Source organism: Hyperolius riggenbachi, chromosome 1 (genome assembly GCF_040937935.1).
Source record: "Hyperolius riggenbachi isolate aHypRig1 chromosome 1, aHypRig1.pri, whole genome shotgun sequence".
Taxonomy (NCBI): Eukaryota; Metazoa; Chordata; class Amphibia; order Anura; family Hyperoliidae; genus Hyperolius; species Hyperolius riggenbachi.
This window is the reverse complement of record NC_090646.1, coordinates 662,225,222-662,243,057: the sequence shown is the minus strand read 5'-3', so window position 1 is coordinate 662,243,057 and position 17,836 is coordinate 662,225,222. Positions and strand designations below refer to the sequence as shown.

The following is a 17,836-nucleotide window of genomic DNA, read 5'->3' as shown; positions in this document are numbered from 1 at the left end:
TAGCCAGGCAATCAGGGAATCAGTGGATTTTCTGACTGTAACGTACCCTATGCGTCGCTCCAAGCGTGAGTTACGCTTAGAGTGACGTCATGTAAACAAACTCATCTTGTGGCCAAAAAGTAATACTACAACTAAAAGTAAAAAAAAATTAAAATCAACACACATTTACATTATAAACCTATTGTTTACCTCCCACCCTCCCAAAACTACCCAAATAAAATGTTTAATATATAAAAAAAAAAAACATTACAATAAAAAAAAAAAACATGTAAATATTTACCTAACGGTCTAAACTTTTTAAATATCAATGTAAAGATGCAATATTTCTACATTTTTTTATTTTAAACTTGTAAATAGTGATAGATGCAAAACGGAAAAAATGCACCTTTATTTCCAAATAAAATATTGTCGCCATACATTGTGATAGGGACATAATTTTAACGGTGTAATAACCGGGACATATGGGCAAATACAATACGTGAGTTTTAATTATGGAGGCATGTATTATTTTAAAACTATAATGGCTGAAAACTGAGAAATAATGATTTTTTTCAGTTTTTTTCTTATTCTCACTGTTAAAATGTATTTACAGTAAAGTGGCTCTTAGCAAAATGTACCCTCCAAAGAAAGCCTAATTGGTGGCGGAAAAAACAAGATATAGATCAGTTCATTGTGATAAGTAGTGATAAAGTTATAGGCTAATGAATGGGAGGTGAACATTTCTCAAGTGAAAACGACGGAACGCGAATGATTAAATTCTGTTTTTGTAGAAAAGTAGGGAACCCAAAATTGGAGTGCAAGTACAACAATATGCCTTCTACCTGCTTGTGACATTTCGTGAGCTTCAGACTTTGCTAACAGCCATGGCGGCGATTTATGTTCGTCACTGGCACCACTACCAAAAAACAAGCTTTTGTGACCCAAGGCTATGACCTCTTTGGCCTAAGGGCCCCAAAATCACCAGTTCTGAGACCCCTAAAAGTCCCTACAATGCTAGAAAAATTTCCACTGCTGAGCCATTGTCCTTTGAAGAGATTTGAGATTTTTAATAAGTGAAATAGGGAGCCTAATGGAAGCCAATGGCAAAATTCAGCATTTTTACACACCCATAACTCTGGTTGATCATCACCCGCCGACTTTAGCAGTTAATAGCAAAGGCCCCTTACATCCTAGCAACACCAAATTTGCAGGATATGTTAAAAAGATAGCAGGAAGCAATCTTTTTTTTAAAAATTACATTTTTTATTATTTTTATGTGCTGTGTGTGGGAAATCTTAAAAAAAAATGACGTAGGGTCCCCCCTACTGAGCTCTCTGTAACCAATTGTCTCCCATGCAGGCTGGGATAGCCAGAATGTGGAGCCCTGACCGTGTGGGGCTTCGCACCCTGAGCTACACCAGCCCGCATGGTCCATGGTATGGGGGGGCTCTGGGGGAGAGGGGCAGCCATGCCTTCCCTTCTCCCCCGAGCCCTTGACTAAACCATGGACAAGGGGCTCTTCCCCACCTCCAGTGCCCCAGGAGGAGGTGGGGGCGACGACTCCCTTTAAGAAGGGGACCCCAGATACCCACCCCCCTCCCAGGAGGAATGAGTATAGCGGTACAAAGTACCCCTTACCCATTTCCACAAAGGGTTACATGAAATAAAAACACAACCACGAAAAAAGTCCTTTAATGTTTTTAATTAACCAGAAATACTTGCCTGTACCTTTAAAAAAAAGGTCCCACGCCAATATCCTCGGAAATGTCCCACGCCAATATCCTCCATCTTGCGATCTTCAATTAAGTTGATTGAAGATCTCCCACGAGCTATACTAATTATAGCTTAGAATGCGTCCTGCAGGCGCATAGCTCTGGCTCCCGCTGTCCTCCCCGCCTCCTCATCTGTCACCCTCACCTAGGCGGTGCACCGGGTGCCAGCCTAGGTGAAGGTGACAGGTGAAGGCAGGTGGTGAGAGACAGCAGGAGCTGGCCGTTATGCATCCGCACAGGACGCCTTTTAAGCTATACTAACCGGTTCATGAATGATCCCCTTGAAACATCTTTTCCATCACTTTTGTGGCCAGAAACAGTGTTTGTAGTTTTGGAAGTTCGCCTGGCCATTGAAGTCTATCGCAGTTCGCAAAGTTCGTGCGAACCAGAACTTTTGCGGAAGTTCGCGTTCGAGGTTCGCAAACCTAAAATCGGAGGTTCGAGACATCTCTACCACCAACCCTCATCTGCTGTGCTACCTTGTCCACCACAACCCCTCCTTTGCTGTGGTGCCTTCTCCACCACAACTCCTCCTCCACTCTGCTGCCTTCTCCACCACCCCTCCTCCACTTTGCTGCCTTCTCCACAACAACTCCTCCTCCACTGTGCTGTCTTCTCCACCACATCTCCTCCTCTGCTTTGCTGCCTCCTCCTCTGTGCTGCCTTCTCCACCAACACCCCTCCAATGTTTTAAAGCCAATGGGTACCGGTTTTAAAAACAAAAAGTCAGATACTCACCTAAGGAGAGGGAAGGCTCGGTCCTAATGAGCCTTCCCTCTCCTCTCCCGGTGCCCTCGGTGCTGCCCTGGATCCCCCGTTCCCGTCCGCCGCCGCAGGGACTTCGGAGGTCTTCAGGAGCACTCGGGGTTCCGAAGACGGGCCGCTCCATACTACGTACGCGCGAGCATGCGTAGTATGGAGCGGCCGCGTCATCGGGAGCCCGAGTGCTCCCGAAGCCTTCCGAAAGCTCCCTTCGGCATGCGGAAGTGGCAGTATTTGACCGAACTGGTCGAATACTGCCACGGGGGATCCTGCGCGGGACCGGGCACCGGGAGAGGAGAGGGAAGGCTCATTAGGACCGAGCCTTCCCTCTCCTTAGGTGAGTATCTGACTTTTTGTTTTTAAAACCGGTAAACATTCACTTTAAGGATCGATTTGTGGGGATTTTTTTTCTGTGCTCTTAAAGGTGAAGCAGGTGGATTTGGTGTCATGTCACTTGTCGATGAAATGCTTGGTTTGGGTTCAATATCAGCTTCCTTCATCAGAAGGTTCTGGAAATTGTCGGCACTAGTGCAGAAACTGTCAGCCCTGTAACTGGTACCTGGATATTTGTACAGGAAGACAAATTTGCCCCAAGACACAGAAGCCAAAATGAACAACAGAAGGAGAATAATGGTTAGGAGAATTAGCTAAGGTTAGGCACAGATTAGGCGTGTTAGTGTTAGGGGAGAGGTTAGCATTTGATGTAAGGTTTAGCAGGTGAAGGTTTGTCATGTCTCATGTTAGGTTGAGAGTTTCAAGTTCCGTAACAGGAAGGAGTAAATTCTGGAGAGATATTGGAGTCAGGCAACAGGAAGAGGTTAGTGTAAAGGAGACAGGTTAGAGTAAGGTGTCAGAAAGGGGTTAACAGTAAAAAGGAGGATTGGGTGTAAGGAAGGGACTGTACGGAGAGGAGGCAGCGCTGTATTTGACTAGAAAAAAGCGCTGGGTGACGATCAGGTTCTATTTTGGTTAGTGGGTCTGAAATGTAAGTTGCTGATTGTTATAGCGCATTCTCCTCTGGCATGCAGAATAAAGCTTTCTACAAAAGTTTTTGCAGTGTACACCAAAGCGCAGATTTACCACTTTTTCTTGTGTACCAGGACCTTGATGCACAGGGGGATGTCTGCAGAGCTCGTGTGTTGAACAGGATGGATTCTGTGACGGATGACATGCACTTTTGACCTTATAGCCTTGGACACTGCCCTAAAGAGGAACTCTAACCCAGGTTGAACTTCATCCCAATCAGTAGCTGATACCCCCTTTGCCATGAGAAAGCTCTACCTTTACTCGAATACATCAACAGGCCGGAGCAGGTGGTTTCTGAGACTGAGGCTTAAAGAGACTCTGTAATGAAAAAAGTACTCTTTTGGTGCTCTTACCTCGGGAGTGAGAAGCCTCTTGATCCTAATGAGTCCTCCATTCCACACCAAAAAACCAAGCCATTATATGCACCTAGAACCTGTCCATGGGCAGCACCCAAATAGCACCCAGTACCCACCCTTGGTCCGAACCCATATGAGACCCAGTACTCCCATGGCACACATCCAGACCACACATGGCAATCCCTACTCACTCATGCCCTGCCCACTGCACCTACATGCACCTAGTACCCACTCTTGGCCTGTACCCAGCACTCGAATGGCTCCCTGTACTAATTAACACTCACATGGCACCCACTATTGTTTATCAACATCTGCTACTCATTCAGCAACAAATACTACTTAGCACCCAATGCAAATAGACACCCAATACAAACTGGACCTTGGTACCCACTGCAGCTTGATACAGACTGTACTTTGGCAACTCAGCACCCAATGCAACTTAGTACAAGCTGGACCTTTGCATCTTACCACCCACTGCACCTTGGCACCCCGGACTGGTATGGACCGGCTCTTCCTGATTAATGACGGCGGCCGGCGTGACAGGTCTGAGCATGTGAGGGTTTTACACGCATGCGCAGATCTGTCACGCCAGCCGCCGTGATGAGGCATTGCGTCATTAACCAGGAAGAGTCGGCTGACACCAGGCCCGGGTGTTGCCGGGTGACGCTGAAAACGGGGGGCCGGCGGAGGCTGAAGGAGACGAGCCAGGAGGACGCCGCGGGACCTGGCCACCTACCCTGAGCTGGAAGAAGCCCTAGGTAAGTGTATTTTTTTAAATTTGGGCACTCCTCTGAGTCCCTTTAAAGAGGAGGATTAGGTGTCAGGAAGGGAATGTCTGTCATCAAGGGCTGGACAATTGACAAAAACATTAAAACCCCATAGAGCAGAAATTGTATCACTGATAAAGAAACTAAAAAAAACCTCCTGAGATCTGTGCCAGGACAGAAATAATACTTCTTGTGTAATCTCGTCCTCTGCAGAATGTCACGGCATCGGTGTGGGCGACGGTGTTGGCGGTGGTCTGGCTTTACCACAACTGCCGGGACATGATTCTGTGGTGGGAGCGCCTGAAGTGGAGGGCTGTCCAATGGGTCGTACCCAGAGCAGGTAAGCGTAACTAATGAGGGTGCAGCCTCTGCAGGTGCAGGCGGTCCTAGGATTGTATGGAGCCCCTACCTACCCTCCCTCTGTGAAGAAAACAGCCCACCTCCAAAGCATGTGCTTTTGTAGCCATATTTACTATGGGTGGGAGGATTATGGCCACACTTGCTATATATACCTTGGCATTTGGGGGGCCCCATGAGGGAGGGGAAAAGGGGTGTGAACATGAAGCGGGATCATCATAGTGTGCCAGGAAGGAGGCATGATTTGCAGGTATGCCCCTGAGCATTGGGGTGGGAGTGTGACCTCAGAAAATGTTCATACAGTGCATTTCTCTGAAGCAGACAGGTGCTGCACAGTGACCTTGTTTGTTAGGCGGCAGGCCTAATTTTACCTATTTCTCCCATAGAAATGACTATTATATGTCTACACTGGGCTGGGTTCATTAGACCACTTCAAGACCAAACCAATTTTTTTACACTTGCACTATGCCTGAAACATTTTGTGCAATTTTTAGTCTACCCAAACGTCTACGAAACCTGTCCAACCTACATCTCTGATCTTACTCAGAGGTACACACCTAGCCGATCACTCCGCTCTTCCAATGAACTTCGCCTGACCGCCCCCCGCATCACCCAGTCCCATGCACGCCTCCAGGACTTCTCAAGAGTCGCTCCAACACTATGGAACTCCCTACCTCCACCCATTAGGGCAGCCCCCTCCTTCAACACCTTCAAGAAGGCCCTCAAAACTCACCTTTTCACTCTGGCCTACTACCCCTCACAATTGCTCTAAACCCACAGCTGAACTCTGGTCCCCTACCTCTCCCTCTAGATTGTAAGCCTTTGGGCAGGGTCTTCCTCCTTTTGTGTCCTACCTGATCATGCACCTCCATTACTGTGCACCCATGCTATGCATTTGAGGGAACCTAACTTGCCTAATCTCCAGTTACCAAGCATTACCTTATACTCATACTGTGCTGTGTGATCTCCATGCTCCATCCAGTGACTAAGCATTACCTGGTACTCATACTGTGCCATGTGATCTCCATGCTCCCCTCCAGTGACTGACTAAGCATTACCTTGTACTCATACTGTGCCATGTGATCTCCATGCTCCATCCAGTGACTAAGCATTACCTGGTACTCATACTGTGCTGTGTGATCTCCATGCTCCATCCAGTGACTAAGCATTACCTGGTACTCATACTGTGCTGTGTGATCTCCATGCTCCATCCAGTGACTAAGCATTACCTTGTACTCATACTGTGCTGTGTGATCTCCATGCTCCCATCCAGTGACTAAGCATTACCTTGTACTCATACTGTGCTGTGTGATCTCCATGCTCCATCCAGTGACTAAGCATTACCTGGTACTCATACTGTGCTGTGTGATCTCCATGCTCCATCCAGTGACTAAGCATTACCTTGTACTCATACTGTGCTGTGTGATCTCCATGCTCCATCCAGTGACTAAGCATTACCTTGTACTCATACTGTGCTGTGTGATCTCCATGCTCCATCCAGTGACTAAGCATTACCTTGTACTCATACTGTGCTGTGTGATCTCCATGCTCCATCCAGTGACTAAGCATTACCTGGTACTCATACTGTGCTGTGTGATCTCCATGCTCCATCCAGTGACTAAGCATTACCTTGTACTCATACTGTGCTGTGTGATCTCCATGCTCCCATCCAGTGACTAAGCATTACCTTGTACTCATACTGTGCTGTGTGATCTCCATGCTCCATCCAGTGACTAAGCATTACCTGGTACTCATACTGTGCTGTGTGATCTCCATGCTCCATCCAGTGACTAAGCATTACCTTGTACTCATACTGTGCTGTGTGATCTCCATGCTCCATCCAGTGACTAAGCATTACCTTGTACTCATACTGTGCTGTGTGATCTCCATGCTCCATCCAGTGACTAAGCATTACCTTGTACTCATACTGTGCTGTGTGATCTCCATGCTCCATCCAGTGACTAAGCATTACCTGGTACTCATACTGTGCTGTGTGATCTCCATGCTCCATCCAGTGACTAAGCATTACCTGGTACTCATACTGTGCTGTGTGATCTCTATGCTCCCCTCCAGTGACTAAGCATTACCTTGTACTCATACTGTGCTGTGTGATCTCCATGCTCCCCTCCAGTGACTAAGCATTACCTGGTACTCATACTGTGCTGTGTGATCTCCATGCTCCCATCCAGTGACTAAGCATTACCTGGTACTCATACTGTGCTGTGTGATCTCCATGCTCCATCCAGTGACTAAGCATTACCTGGTACTTATACTGTGCTGTGTGATCTCCATGCCCCATCCAGTGACTAAGCATTACCTTGTACTCATACTGTGCTGTGTGATCTCCATGCTCCAGCCAGTGACTAAGCATTACCTTGTACTCATACTGTGCTGTGTGATCTCCATGCTCCCCTCCAGTGACTAAGCATTACCTTGTACTCATACTGTGCTGTGTGATCTCCATGCTCCATCCAGTGACTAAGCATTACCTTGTACTCATACTGTGCTGTGTGATCTCCATGCTCCATCCAGTGACTAAGCATTACCTGGTACTCATACTGTGCTGTGTGATCTCCATGCTCCATCCAGTGACTAAGCATTACCTGGTACTCATACTGTGCTGTGTGATCTCTATGCTCCCCTCCAGTGACTAAGCATTACCTTGTACTCATACTGTGCTGTGTGATCTCCATGCTCCCCTCCAGTGACTAAGCATTACCTGGTACTCATACTGTGCTGTGTGATCTCCATGCTCCCATCCAGTGACTAAGCATTACCTGGTACTCATACTATGCTGTGTGATCTCCATGCTCCATCCAGTGACTAAGCATTACCTGGTACTCATACTGTGCTGTGTGATCTCCATGCCCCATCCAGTGACTAAGCATTACCTTGTACTCATACTGTGCTGTGTGATCTCCATGCTCCAGCCAGTGACTAAGCATTACCTTGTACTCATACTGTGCTGTGTGATCTCCATGCTCCCCTCCAGTGACTAAGCATTACCTTGTACTCATACTGTGCTGTGTGATCTCCATGCTCCCCTCCAGTGACTGACTAAGCATTACCTTGTACTCATACTGTGCTGTGTGATCTCCATGCTCCATCCAGTGACTAAGCATTACCTGGTACTCATACTGTGCTGTGTGATCTCCATGCTCCATCCAGTGACTAAGCATTACCTTGTACTCATACTGTGCTGTGTGATCTCCATGCTCCCATCCAGTGACTAAGCATTACCTTGTACTCATACTGTGCTGTGTGATCTCCATGCTCCATCCAGTGACTAAGCATTACCTGGTACTCATACTGTGCTGTGTGATCTCCATGCTCCATCCAGTGACTAAGCATTACCTTGTACTCATACTGTGCTGTGTGATCTCCATGCTCCATCCAGTGACTAAGCATTACTTTGTACCCATACTGTGCTGTGTGATCTCCATGCTCCATCCAGTGACTAAGCATTACCTTGTACTCATACTGTGCTGTGTGATCTCCATGCTCCATCCAGTGACTAAGCATTACCTGGTACTCATACTGTGCTGTGTGATCTCCATGCTCCATCCAGTGACTAAGCATTACCTGGTACTCATACTGTGCTGTGTGATCTCTATGCTCCCCTCCAGTGACTAAGCATTACCTTGTACTCATACTGTGCTGTGTGATCTCCATGCTCCCCTCCAGTGACTAAGCATTACCTGGTACTCATACTGTGCTGTGTGATCTCCATGCTCCCATCCAGTGACTAAGCATTACCTGGTACTCATACTGTGCTGTGTGATCTCCATGCTCCATCCAGTGACTAAGCATTACCTGGTACTCATACTGTGCTGTGTGATCTCCATGCCCCATCCAGTGACTAAGCATTACCTTGTACTCATACTGTGCTGTGTGATCTCCATGCTCCAGCCAGTGACTAAGCATTACCTTGTACTCATACTGTGCTGTGTGATCTCCATGCTCCCCTCCAGTGACTAAGCATTACCTTGTACTCATACTGTGCTGTGTGATCTCCATGCTCCATCCAGTGACTAAGCATTACCTTGTACTCATACTGTGCTGTGTGATCTCCATGCTCCATCCAGTGACTAAGCATTACCTGGTACTCATACTGTGCTGTGTGATCTCCATGCTCCATCCAGTGACTAAGCATTACCTGGTACTCATACTGTGCTGTGTGATCTCTATGCTCCCCTCCAGTGACTAAGCATTACCTTGTACTCATACTGTGCTGTGTGATCTCCATGCTCCCCTCCAGTGACTAAGCATTACCTGGTACTCATACTGTGCTGTGTGATCTCCATGCTCCCATCCAGTGACTAAGCATTACCTGGTACTCATACTGTGCTGTGTGATCTCCATGCTCCATCCAGTGACTAAGCATTACCTGGTACTCATACTGTGCTGTGTGATCTCCATGCCCCATCCAGTGACTAAGCATTACCTTGTACTCATACTGTGCTGTGTGATCTCCATGCTCCAGCCAGTGACTAAGCATTAGCTTGTACTCATACTGTGCTGTGTGATCTCCATGCTCCCCTCCAGTGACTAAGCATTACCTTGTACTCATACTGTGCTGTGTGATCTCCATGCTCCAGCCAGTGACTAAGCATTACCTTGTACTCATACTGTGCTGTGTGATCTCCATGCTCCCCTCCAGTGACTAAGCATTACCTTGTACTCATACTGTGCTGTGTGATCTCCATGCTCCCCTCCAGTGACTAAGCATTACCTTGTACTCATACTGTGCTGTGTGATCTCCATGCTCCCCTCCAGTGACTAAGCATTACCCTGTACTCATACTGTGCTGTGTGATCTCCATGCTCCAGCCAGTGACTAAGCATTACCTTGTACTCATACTGTGCTGTGTGATCTCTATGCTCCCCTCCAGTGACTAAGCATTACCTTGTACTCATACTGTGCTGTGTGATCTCCATGCTCCCCTCCAGTGACTAAGCATTACCTTGTACTCATACTGTGCTGTGTGATCTCCATGCTCCCCTCCAGTGACTAAGCATTACCTTGTACTCATACTGTACTGTGTGATCTCTATGCTCCCCTCCAGTGACTAAGCATTACCTTGTACTCATACTGTGCTGTGTGATCTCCATGCTCCCCTCCAGTGACTAAGCATTACCTGGTACTCATACTGTGCTGTGTGATCTCCATGCTCCCCTCCAGTGACTAAGCATTACCTGGTACTCATACTGTGCTGTGTGATCTCCATGCTCCATCCAGTGACTGACTAAGCATTACCTTGTACTCATACTGTGCTGTGTGATCTCCATGCTCCCCTCCAGTGACTAAGCATTACCTTGTACTCATACTGTGCTGTGTGATCTCTATGCTCCCCTCCAGTGACTAAGCATTACCTTGTACTCATACTGTGCTGTGTGATCTCCATGCTCCCCTCCAGTGACTAAGCATTACCTGGTACTCATACTGTGCTGTGTGATCTCCATGCTCCCCTCCAGTGACTAAGCATTACCTGGTACTCATACTGTGCTGTGTGATCTCCATGCTCCATCCAGTGACTGACTAAGCATTACCTTGTACTCATACTGTGCTGTGTGATCTCCATGCTCCATCCAGTGACTAAGCATTACCTTGTACTCATACTGTGCTGTGTGATCTCCATGCTCCATCCAGTGACTAAGCATTACCTGGTACTCATACTGTGCTGTGTGATCTCCATGCTCCCCTCCAGTGACTAAGCATTACCTTGTACTCATACTGTGCTGTGTGATCTCCATGCTCCATCCAGTGACTGACTAAGCATTACCTTGTACTCATACTGTGCTGTGTGATCTCCATGCTCCATCCAGTGACTAAGCATTACCTTGTACTCATACTGTGCTGTGTGATCTCCATGCTCCCATCCAGTGACTAAGCATTACCTTGTACTCATACTGTGCTGTGATCTCCATGCTCCCATCCAGTGACTAAGCATTACCTTGTACTCATACTGTGCTGTGTGATCTCCATGCTCCAGCCAGTGACTAAGCATTACCTTGTACTCATACTGTGCTGTGTGATCTCCATGCTCCCCTCCAGTGACTAAGCATTACCTGGTACTCATACTGTGCTGTGTAATCTCCATGCTCCATCCTGTGACTAAGCATTACCTTGTACTCATACTGTGCTGTGTGATCTGGCCTGCTTGTATTCCTGTATTGTCGTATTGCTGTTTGTCACCTCTAAATATTGTCTGTAACCTAAACTAATGTCCAGCGCTGCGTAATATGTTGGCGCTTTATAAATACAATTAATAATAATAATAATGGTGCCCATACATGGTACAATTTTTTTCATTCTTTTTTGATTAGACATTATCGACTATAAAGATTTTTCCAACATGTCCAATCAGATATTTATTGAAAAAAATGGGATAATCGTTTGTTTTTCTTAATCGAAAAAAAAAGATTCTTATTGACTTTTATTCAATTTGATTGTTTTGGTCGAATAAAATGGGAAATTCGAATGTTTTTATTGTACCATGTATGGGCAGTGGGCACCATTAGTCTTCTTTTGTTTGTTTGTTTTTTTTTCAGGACAAATATGGCTTTCTTTGATATCATTTAATCATGATAAATCTGGAATTTGCTTTTAAGATTAAATATGCTTAAAAAATAAAACATTTTCAGATTTTTTTTTTCAAAAATATGTAAATATCTCCAATTGAGAAGTAAAACTTTCAGATTATTCCATATGTTTTCCATGCAGAGATGTCAAAATGAGGTAGATTATTTATTTTTAGAGACTCTGCAGCGGCACTAAATAGATGTACAGTACAGTAGAGACCCAGTTATCCAGAATTCAAGTAACCAGCAGCCCCAAGCAACCACCCAGCACTAATTGTCAGCAGTGGTGAAGGCCAACCTTTCAGGCTGTTTACGGGCTCTGCTGTGCTTAAAAGACGCATTCGAGGAGAAAAAAAATCAATTACTTACCTGGAGCGTTCTGCACAGATTGCTCCAGGCCACGCGATTGTGAGTGGCGCGGCCATGGGCTCACGCAAGCACAGAAGATGCCGACCTGGCGGTATCTGCAGCGGAGGGGATTCCGGAACACTGGAGCTGCGGCAAGGGACAGATAGGCTGCTAGGGGCTGGAGGAAGCTCCAGGTAAGTAGATCTTGGTTTTTTTTCTCCTCGGACCTATCCTTTAAAGACTGGGCTCCATGCCTCCCCCAAGGCTATAATTTTTAATTCCTGTATTTTTTTGGACTATAAGGCCTCAATTCACTTTTTTCACTTTATCGAACACCTTATCGAACATTTGATAATTTACCTCATGAGCAAAATCTAATTTTGAATTCACTAAGGTGTTATTGATTAATCCAATGTTTTATCAATAAAACGTTCAATAAATCTATAACACCTTAGGGAATTCAAAAATAGATTTTACTCATGAGGTAAATTATCAAACGTTTGATAAAGTGTTTGATAAAGCTTAGTGAATTGAGGCCTAAGACTCACTTTATCTGCCCCAAAAGTGGGGGAAAAAGTCACTGCGTCTTATAGACCAAATGCAGGGAGTTCCTGACTTGTGAACGCCTGCCAATACCAACCTCCAATCCACCGCAATGCCAGGGACTCCCTGTACTGTGCCCATGCAGAGGAGGACATAGGGGGACACCTGGCTACCTATACTGGAGGTATCTATGCCTGGGTACCTATACTGAGAGCATCAACACCTTCAACTCATTTCCTATACTGGGGCACCTATGCTTGGCAACCTATATTGAGGGCACCTACACAGGAGATCCTACACTGGGGGCACCTATACCTGGCTACCTACCTAAACTGAGTCTAAGGGTGTTTTTTTTTGGGGGGGGGGGGGGTGCACTGTGGCTATAATGTGTGGTGCAAATTGTTGGTGCTGTGCTATCATTCCAAATGGAGGGGGAGCCCCTAAGGGCTCTTTCACACTACAGGCAGTGGTAAAAGGCTAAAACGCTGCGTTTTGGCTGCAGGCGTTTTCATGGCGTTTTTAACGCCAATACATTAGTATCAATTGTAATAAGAAACGCCGTGGTCAGCCCTAAAAAAGCTCCTGGGAGCTTCAAAACGCAACGCTCCAAAACGCAGCGTTAAGTGTGAAAGGTAAAATGAAAGTCTATGGACTTTCATGTTACCTAGGAAAACGCCAACTTCGGCCGTGGCGTTAAAATGCCGAAAAAGCCCTCTGGTGTGAAAGGGCCCTCACTGTCCCACTGATTGATTTTATTAATATTCCTGAAAGGTTCTAGCCTTCATTGCCAAGTATGTAGAAGCTTTCCAGAGGCGCCAATAGAATAAAAGTCACTTAAACGAGCTTAAAACCGATGGGGCAGTGGTGGGCCTATCCCATCCATGCAGACAAAGCAAACAAAGGAAGGACTGTGGCATCAACAGTCAAACAACAATTTATTTATACTCCACAGTAAAAATAGGCAACGCGTTTCACGGGCTCAATCCCGCTTCATCAGGCCAATGAAAAAAGGAGCATACAGCTGAAAACAAAGTGTCAGAGGACATAGTGTAAGGCAGGTTTTGTGAGTATCACTCATGTTCACAAACAATTCAATGTCAAAACATAACTATATGAACATCAAAACATATTCAGAGGTACTTATTATGCAACACTCTTAAATCATGCAATTCTATGCAAAGTGATTTTATGCAGAACATTTTCATGTAGAAAACTCAGGATTTAGCCTATTAGCTCTACTGGCCACTGTATTCCTTTTGCTTTTCATGCAACAGTTATAAATAGAGGTACATTTGATCAGGTGAATAAATGCATGTAAATTAATATGTTCCTTAATGGGATCAAGTGGTATATAATAATAAATGGGAGCTACCTGTTGATTCAGTATTGGGTCTAAATTTAAAGAAAGACGGGGGAGGGCAAACGTGTCACCAAGAGAGGTAAAAACGTATTTACAGCTAAAAGGACAAAGAGTAAAAATATATATAGTAAAAATATGGAGTAAAAATACAGAACAAAAATATAAAGTAAAAAATATATATATATACATATTATTATCTATAGAATATAGGGTAAACATATGTATTATTACCAGGATGAGGACGAGGTCAATCAAAGTATAATAGTACTAGAAATGGTAGTGATAATGATCTCTGTTAAACAATAAAACAATAGAACAATAAGACAATCAAACAACAGACCAGCGTTGCCTGAACACTGGCTTACCTTAACAGCATCAAAACCACACTGAGCGCCTCTGTAATCACATAGAATGCTCCAGTGTCTTAAGAAGGGGGAGTGTAAGCTTTTCCACCAATCAGCAACTGCCATGTGGAACGTATGATGTCATTGCTGTGGGGCGGAGTAGAGATGGAAAAGTACCAAGTGTGAAAACTTACAAGTTTTCACACTTGGTACTTTTCCATTTCTACTCCGCCCCACAGGGGCCGGCCCTGCTCTACTGTATTGTGATTCTAGTGATCAGATAATCAGCATGGCCCCTCATTCATTCCAGAGGGGGTCAGCTGTCAAAGCGTGCAAGAATGCTGGAGTAAAAATCTACCATGTCTCAGAAACTGGCGTTGGTACACAGGCAGTAGATATTAATGTGGGTGGTCCTGAGTGGTGGAGAGACTTTTTTACTCTGCTTCTCTACACCTCAGAAAACAAGTCAGGTTCAGAAGAGTTCAAAACAATAAAACATGTTAGGAACTTCAGCAATTCATTACTTCTGCAACCTCCCAGAGGGTGGAAGGGTGGCCCATGCTGCCATTCACCACTGTCTTCCAGTTGTCAGTGGGAGACGGTATGTCCATATTGCCAATACCCTACCTCCCACTGCTCTCAATGGGTGGGGTCATGGGACATGATGCCACTCTCCCACTGCTCTCAATGGGCGGGGCCATGGAACATGATGCCACTCTCCCCCTGTTCTCAATGGGTGGGGCCATGGAACTTGATGCCACTCTCCCCCTGTTTTCAATGGGTGGGGCCATGGGACATGATGCCACTCTCCCCCCTTTCTCAATGGGTGGGGCCATGGGACATGATGCCACTCTCCCCCTGCTCTCAATGGGTGGGGCCATGGGACATGATGCCACTCTCCCCCTGGTCTCAATGGGTGGGGCCATGGGACATGATGCCACTCTCCCCCTGTTCTCAATGGGTGGGGCCATGAAACTTGATGCTACTCACCCTCTCTTGCTTTTTCTCAGAGGTACGAGCAATAGAACATGAAGCCCCCCCTTCCCCCCCTCTCGCTCTTCTCAGTGGGAAGGGCCATTGAACATGGTCTCCCCCCCTTACTGAGTGGGAAGGGTTAGACTTTCTGGTATAGTCATACAGCTTTGTGGAAACCATATCTACTACCACCAAGAAATCAGTAGCTTTTGTCTTTGTCCAGTTCTTTTATTAGCTGTTTTACTTGTCTTAAAAGACAACTGCAGTGTCTGATTTCTGAATTCTCTCCTCCTTTGTCCTGACCCATCCCACTATCTAGCACAATGCCTTGTGGGAAATGATCAGGCAGTCCTCAGGGCATTACTCAGTGAGCTGCAAACTCCCAGCAGCCTTTTCCCCCATCATCCCATCCCTTCTATGTTCTCCTTTAGATTATGTTAGCTACACACACATCCACTGTCCACACAGTAACTGGTTCTGCATTCCCTCCATTCTCTCCTCCTCTGACTGATTGCCGGTGCAAACTCAGGAGCACAGAGCAAAAGAGAAAATCCCCACAATACATCATGGGAAGGTATATTAGGTTATTTTGGCTGCCGTCTGAATGCTGACAGAAATATGTCCTTATGTTTCTGGAAAACCACTTGACATTACAAAATGACTTGTGTAGCACTGACTTACAGTATGTTTGCAGAATGTATTTTTTTTTTTAAAAACCCTGTACTGAAAAAAACCTCCCCTGGGGGGTACTCGCCTCTGGTGGGGGAAGCCTCTGGACCCTATCGAGGCTTCCCCCGTCCTCCTGTGTCCCACGGCGGTCTCGCTGCAGCCCACGGAACGCACAGCCGACAATTTGTCAGGCTGTGCAATATTTACCTTCCCTGGCTCCAGTGGGGGCGCTGTTGCTGCTCTTCCCATGGAGATAGGTGAAAATAGCCGATCTCCATCGGATCAGCTCTACGCGGCCCGATTGAGATCGGCTATTTTCGCCTATCTCCGTGCAGAGAGCGGATACTGTGCCTGCACTGGAGCCACGGAGGTAAATATTTACATCGCCGACGCTCCAGGAGGATTTTCGCCGCCGCCGTGGGACCGAGGAGGACGGGGGGAGCCTCAATAGGATCCGGAGGCTTCCCCCACCCGAGGTGAGTACCCCCCAGGGGAGGTTTTTTTGTTACAGATTTTCTTTAACCTTGACATCACTTTTATGTTTGTCCAGGCTCCTCGCTGGCCGAGTGTGTCAGAGCTGCCAATGATCTGCTGAGATCATCCGTGGACCTTAATGTGTTTAAGAGGAGTCCACCTTTGAGCTGAGAGTTCTGGGTTCCTGGCACTATCCAGTTATGCTGCAACTTCTCTTTGCTGAGTTGATTTTGTGCCTTTTTCCTCCACACCAAAGTTATACACACAGAGTTCTGGGAAAAAGTTAAGATAAGATTATGTGTGCCCTATGTACATGTTCAGGGTCGGACTGGGCCCCCGGGAGCTCGGGAATTTTCCCAGAGGGCCTTCTAATTACATGGTGCCCCCCGCCCCTGTGCTAAACAGAAGGGGGCACAGGAAGGTGGGGCAGTGGGCACAGAGCAGTGGGCGCCTGGGGCCCCACCTTCCACGATCCCCCCTCCAGAATGTATTGCAGCGAGCGGGAACTGAGCGCTGCCCAGAGCTTTGCGTGCCGCTGTTCTGATCTTCTGCACTGTCCAATCACGCTCTCACTGTATTTCCTGGACAGTGCAGAAGATCTGACCAGACCAGCGGCACACAGCTCTGGCGGCTGCGCTTGGTAAGTTATTCCTGCTCCCTGCTGCTGGCTGGCTGCAATTCTGGAGGGGGGAGTGTGGAAGGGGGGGGGGGGCAGGTGAGGTAGGGGGAAAGGCTGCCCCCTCCCCACCGCTCTGTGCCCACTGCCCCCCCCCCCCTTCAGGCTGGGGCACCTATAGGCCTGGCTGGCTTCCTATACTGGGGACACCTATAGACCTGCCTACCTATACTGGGGACACTTATAGACCTGTCTAACTAAACTGGGGACACCTATAGACATGGCTACCTATACTGGGGACACCTATAGACCTGGCTACCTATACAGGGGCACCTATAGATCTGGCTACCTATACTGGGGACACTTTTAGACCTGGCTACCTATACTGGGGACACTTATAGACCTGGCTACCTATACTGGGGACACTAATAGACCTGGTTACCTATACTGGGGGACACTTATAGACCTGGCTACCTATACTGGGGACACTAATAGACCTGGTTACCTATACTGGGGGACACTTATAGACCTGGCTACCTATACTGGGGACACTTATAGACCTGGCTACCTATACTGGGGACACTTATAGACCTGGTTACCTATACTGGGGGACACTTATAGACCTGGCTACCTATACTGGGGACACTTATAGACCTGGCTAACTAAACTGGGGACATCTATAGACCTGGCTAACTAAACTGGGGACACCTATAGACCTGGCTACCTATACTGGGGCACCTATAGACCTGGCTACCTATACTGGGGCACCTATAGACCTGGCTACCTATACTGGGGACGTCTATAAACCTGTGCTAAAAAATGCGGAAGTGTTCCACCAGTCCAATAAGAGCAGATTCTTTATATAAATACTCTGATCTTGCTATGCATAGATCAATAATATCTTTAT

The 17,836-nt window shown here is 46.6% G+C and overlaps 1 protein-coding gene across 1 annotated transcript in view; it reads left to right on the top strand.

The window, feature by feature from the left end:
• Window positions 1-16,733, top strand: part of LOC137560938 (von Willebrand factor A domain-containing protein 5A-like) — a 178,610-nt gene extending 161,877 nt beyond the window's left edge. The window contains exons 18-19 of the mRNA XM_068272130.1: window positions 4,876-5,002; window positions 16,390-16,733. Coding sequence (XP_068128231.1) covers window positions 4,876-5,002; window positions 16,390-16,484 — 222 coding nt within the window. The 3' untranslated portion in view covers window positions 16,485-16,733. The remainder of the gene's footprint in view (window positions 1-4,875; window positions 5,003-16,389) is intronic.
• The last annotated feature ends 1,103 nt before the right edge of the window (window positions 16,734-17,836 follow it).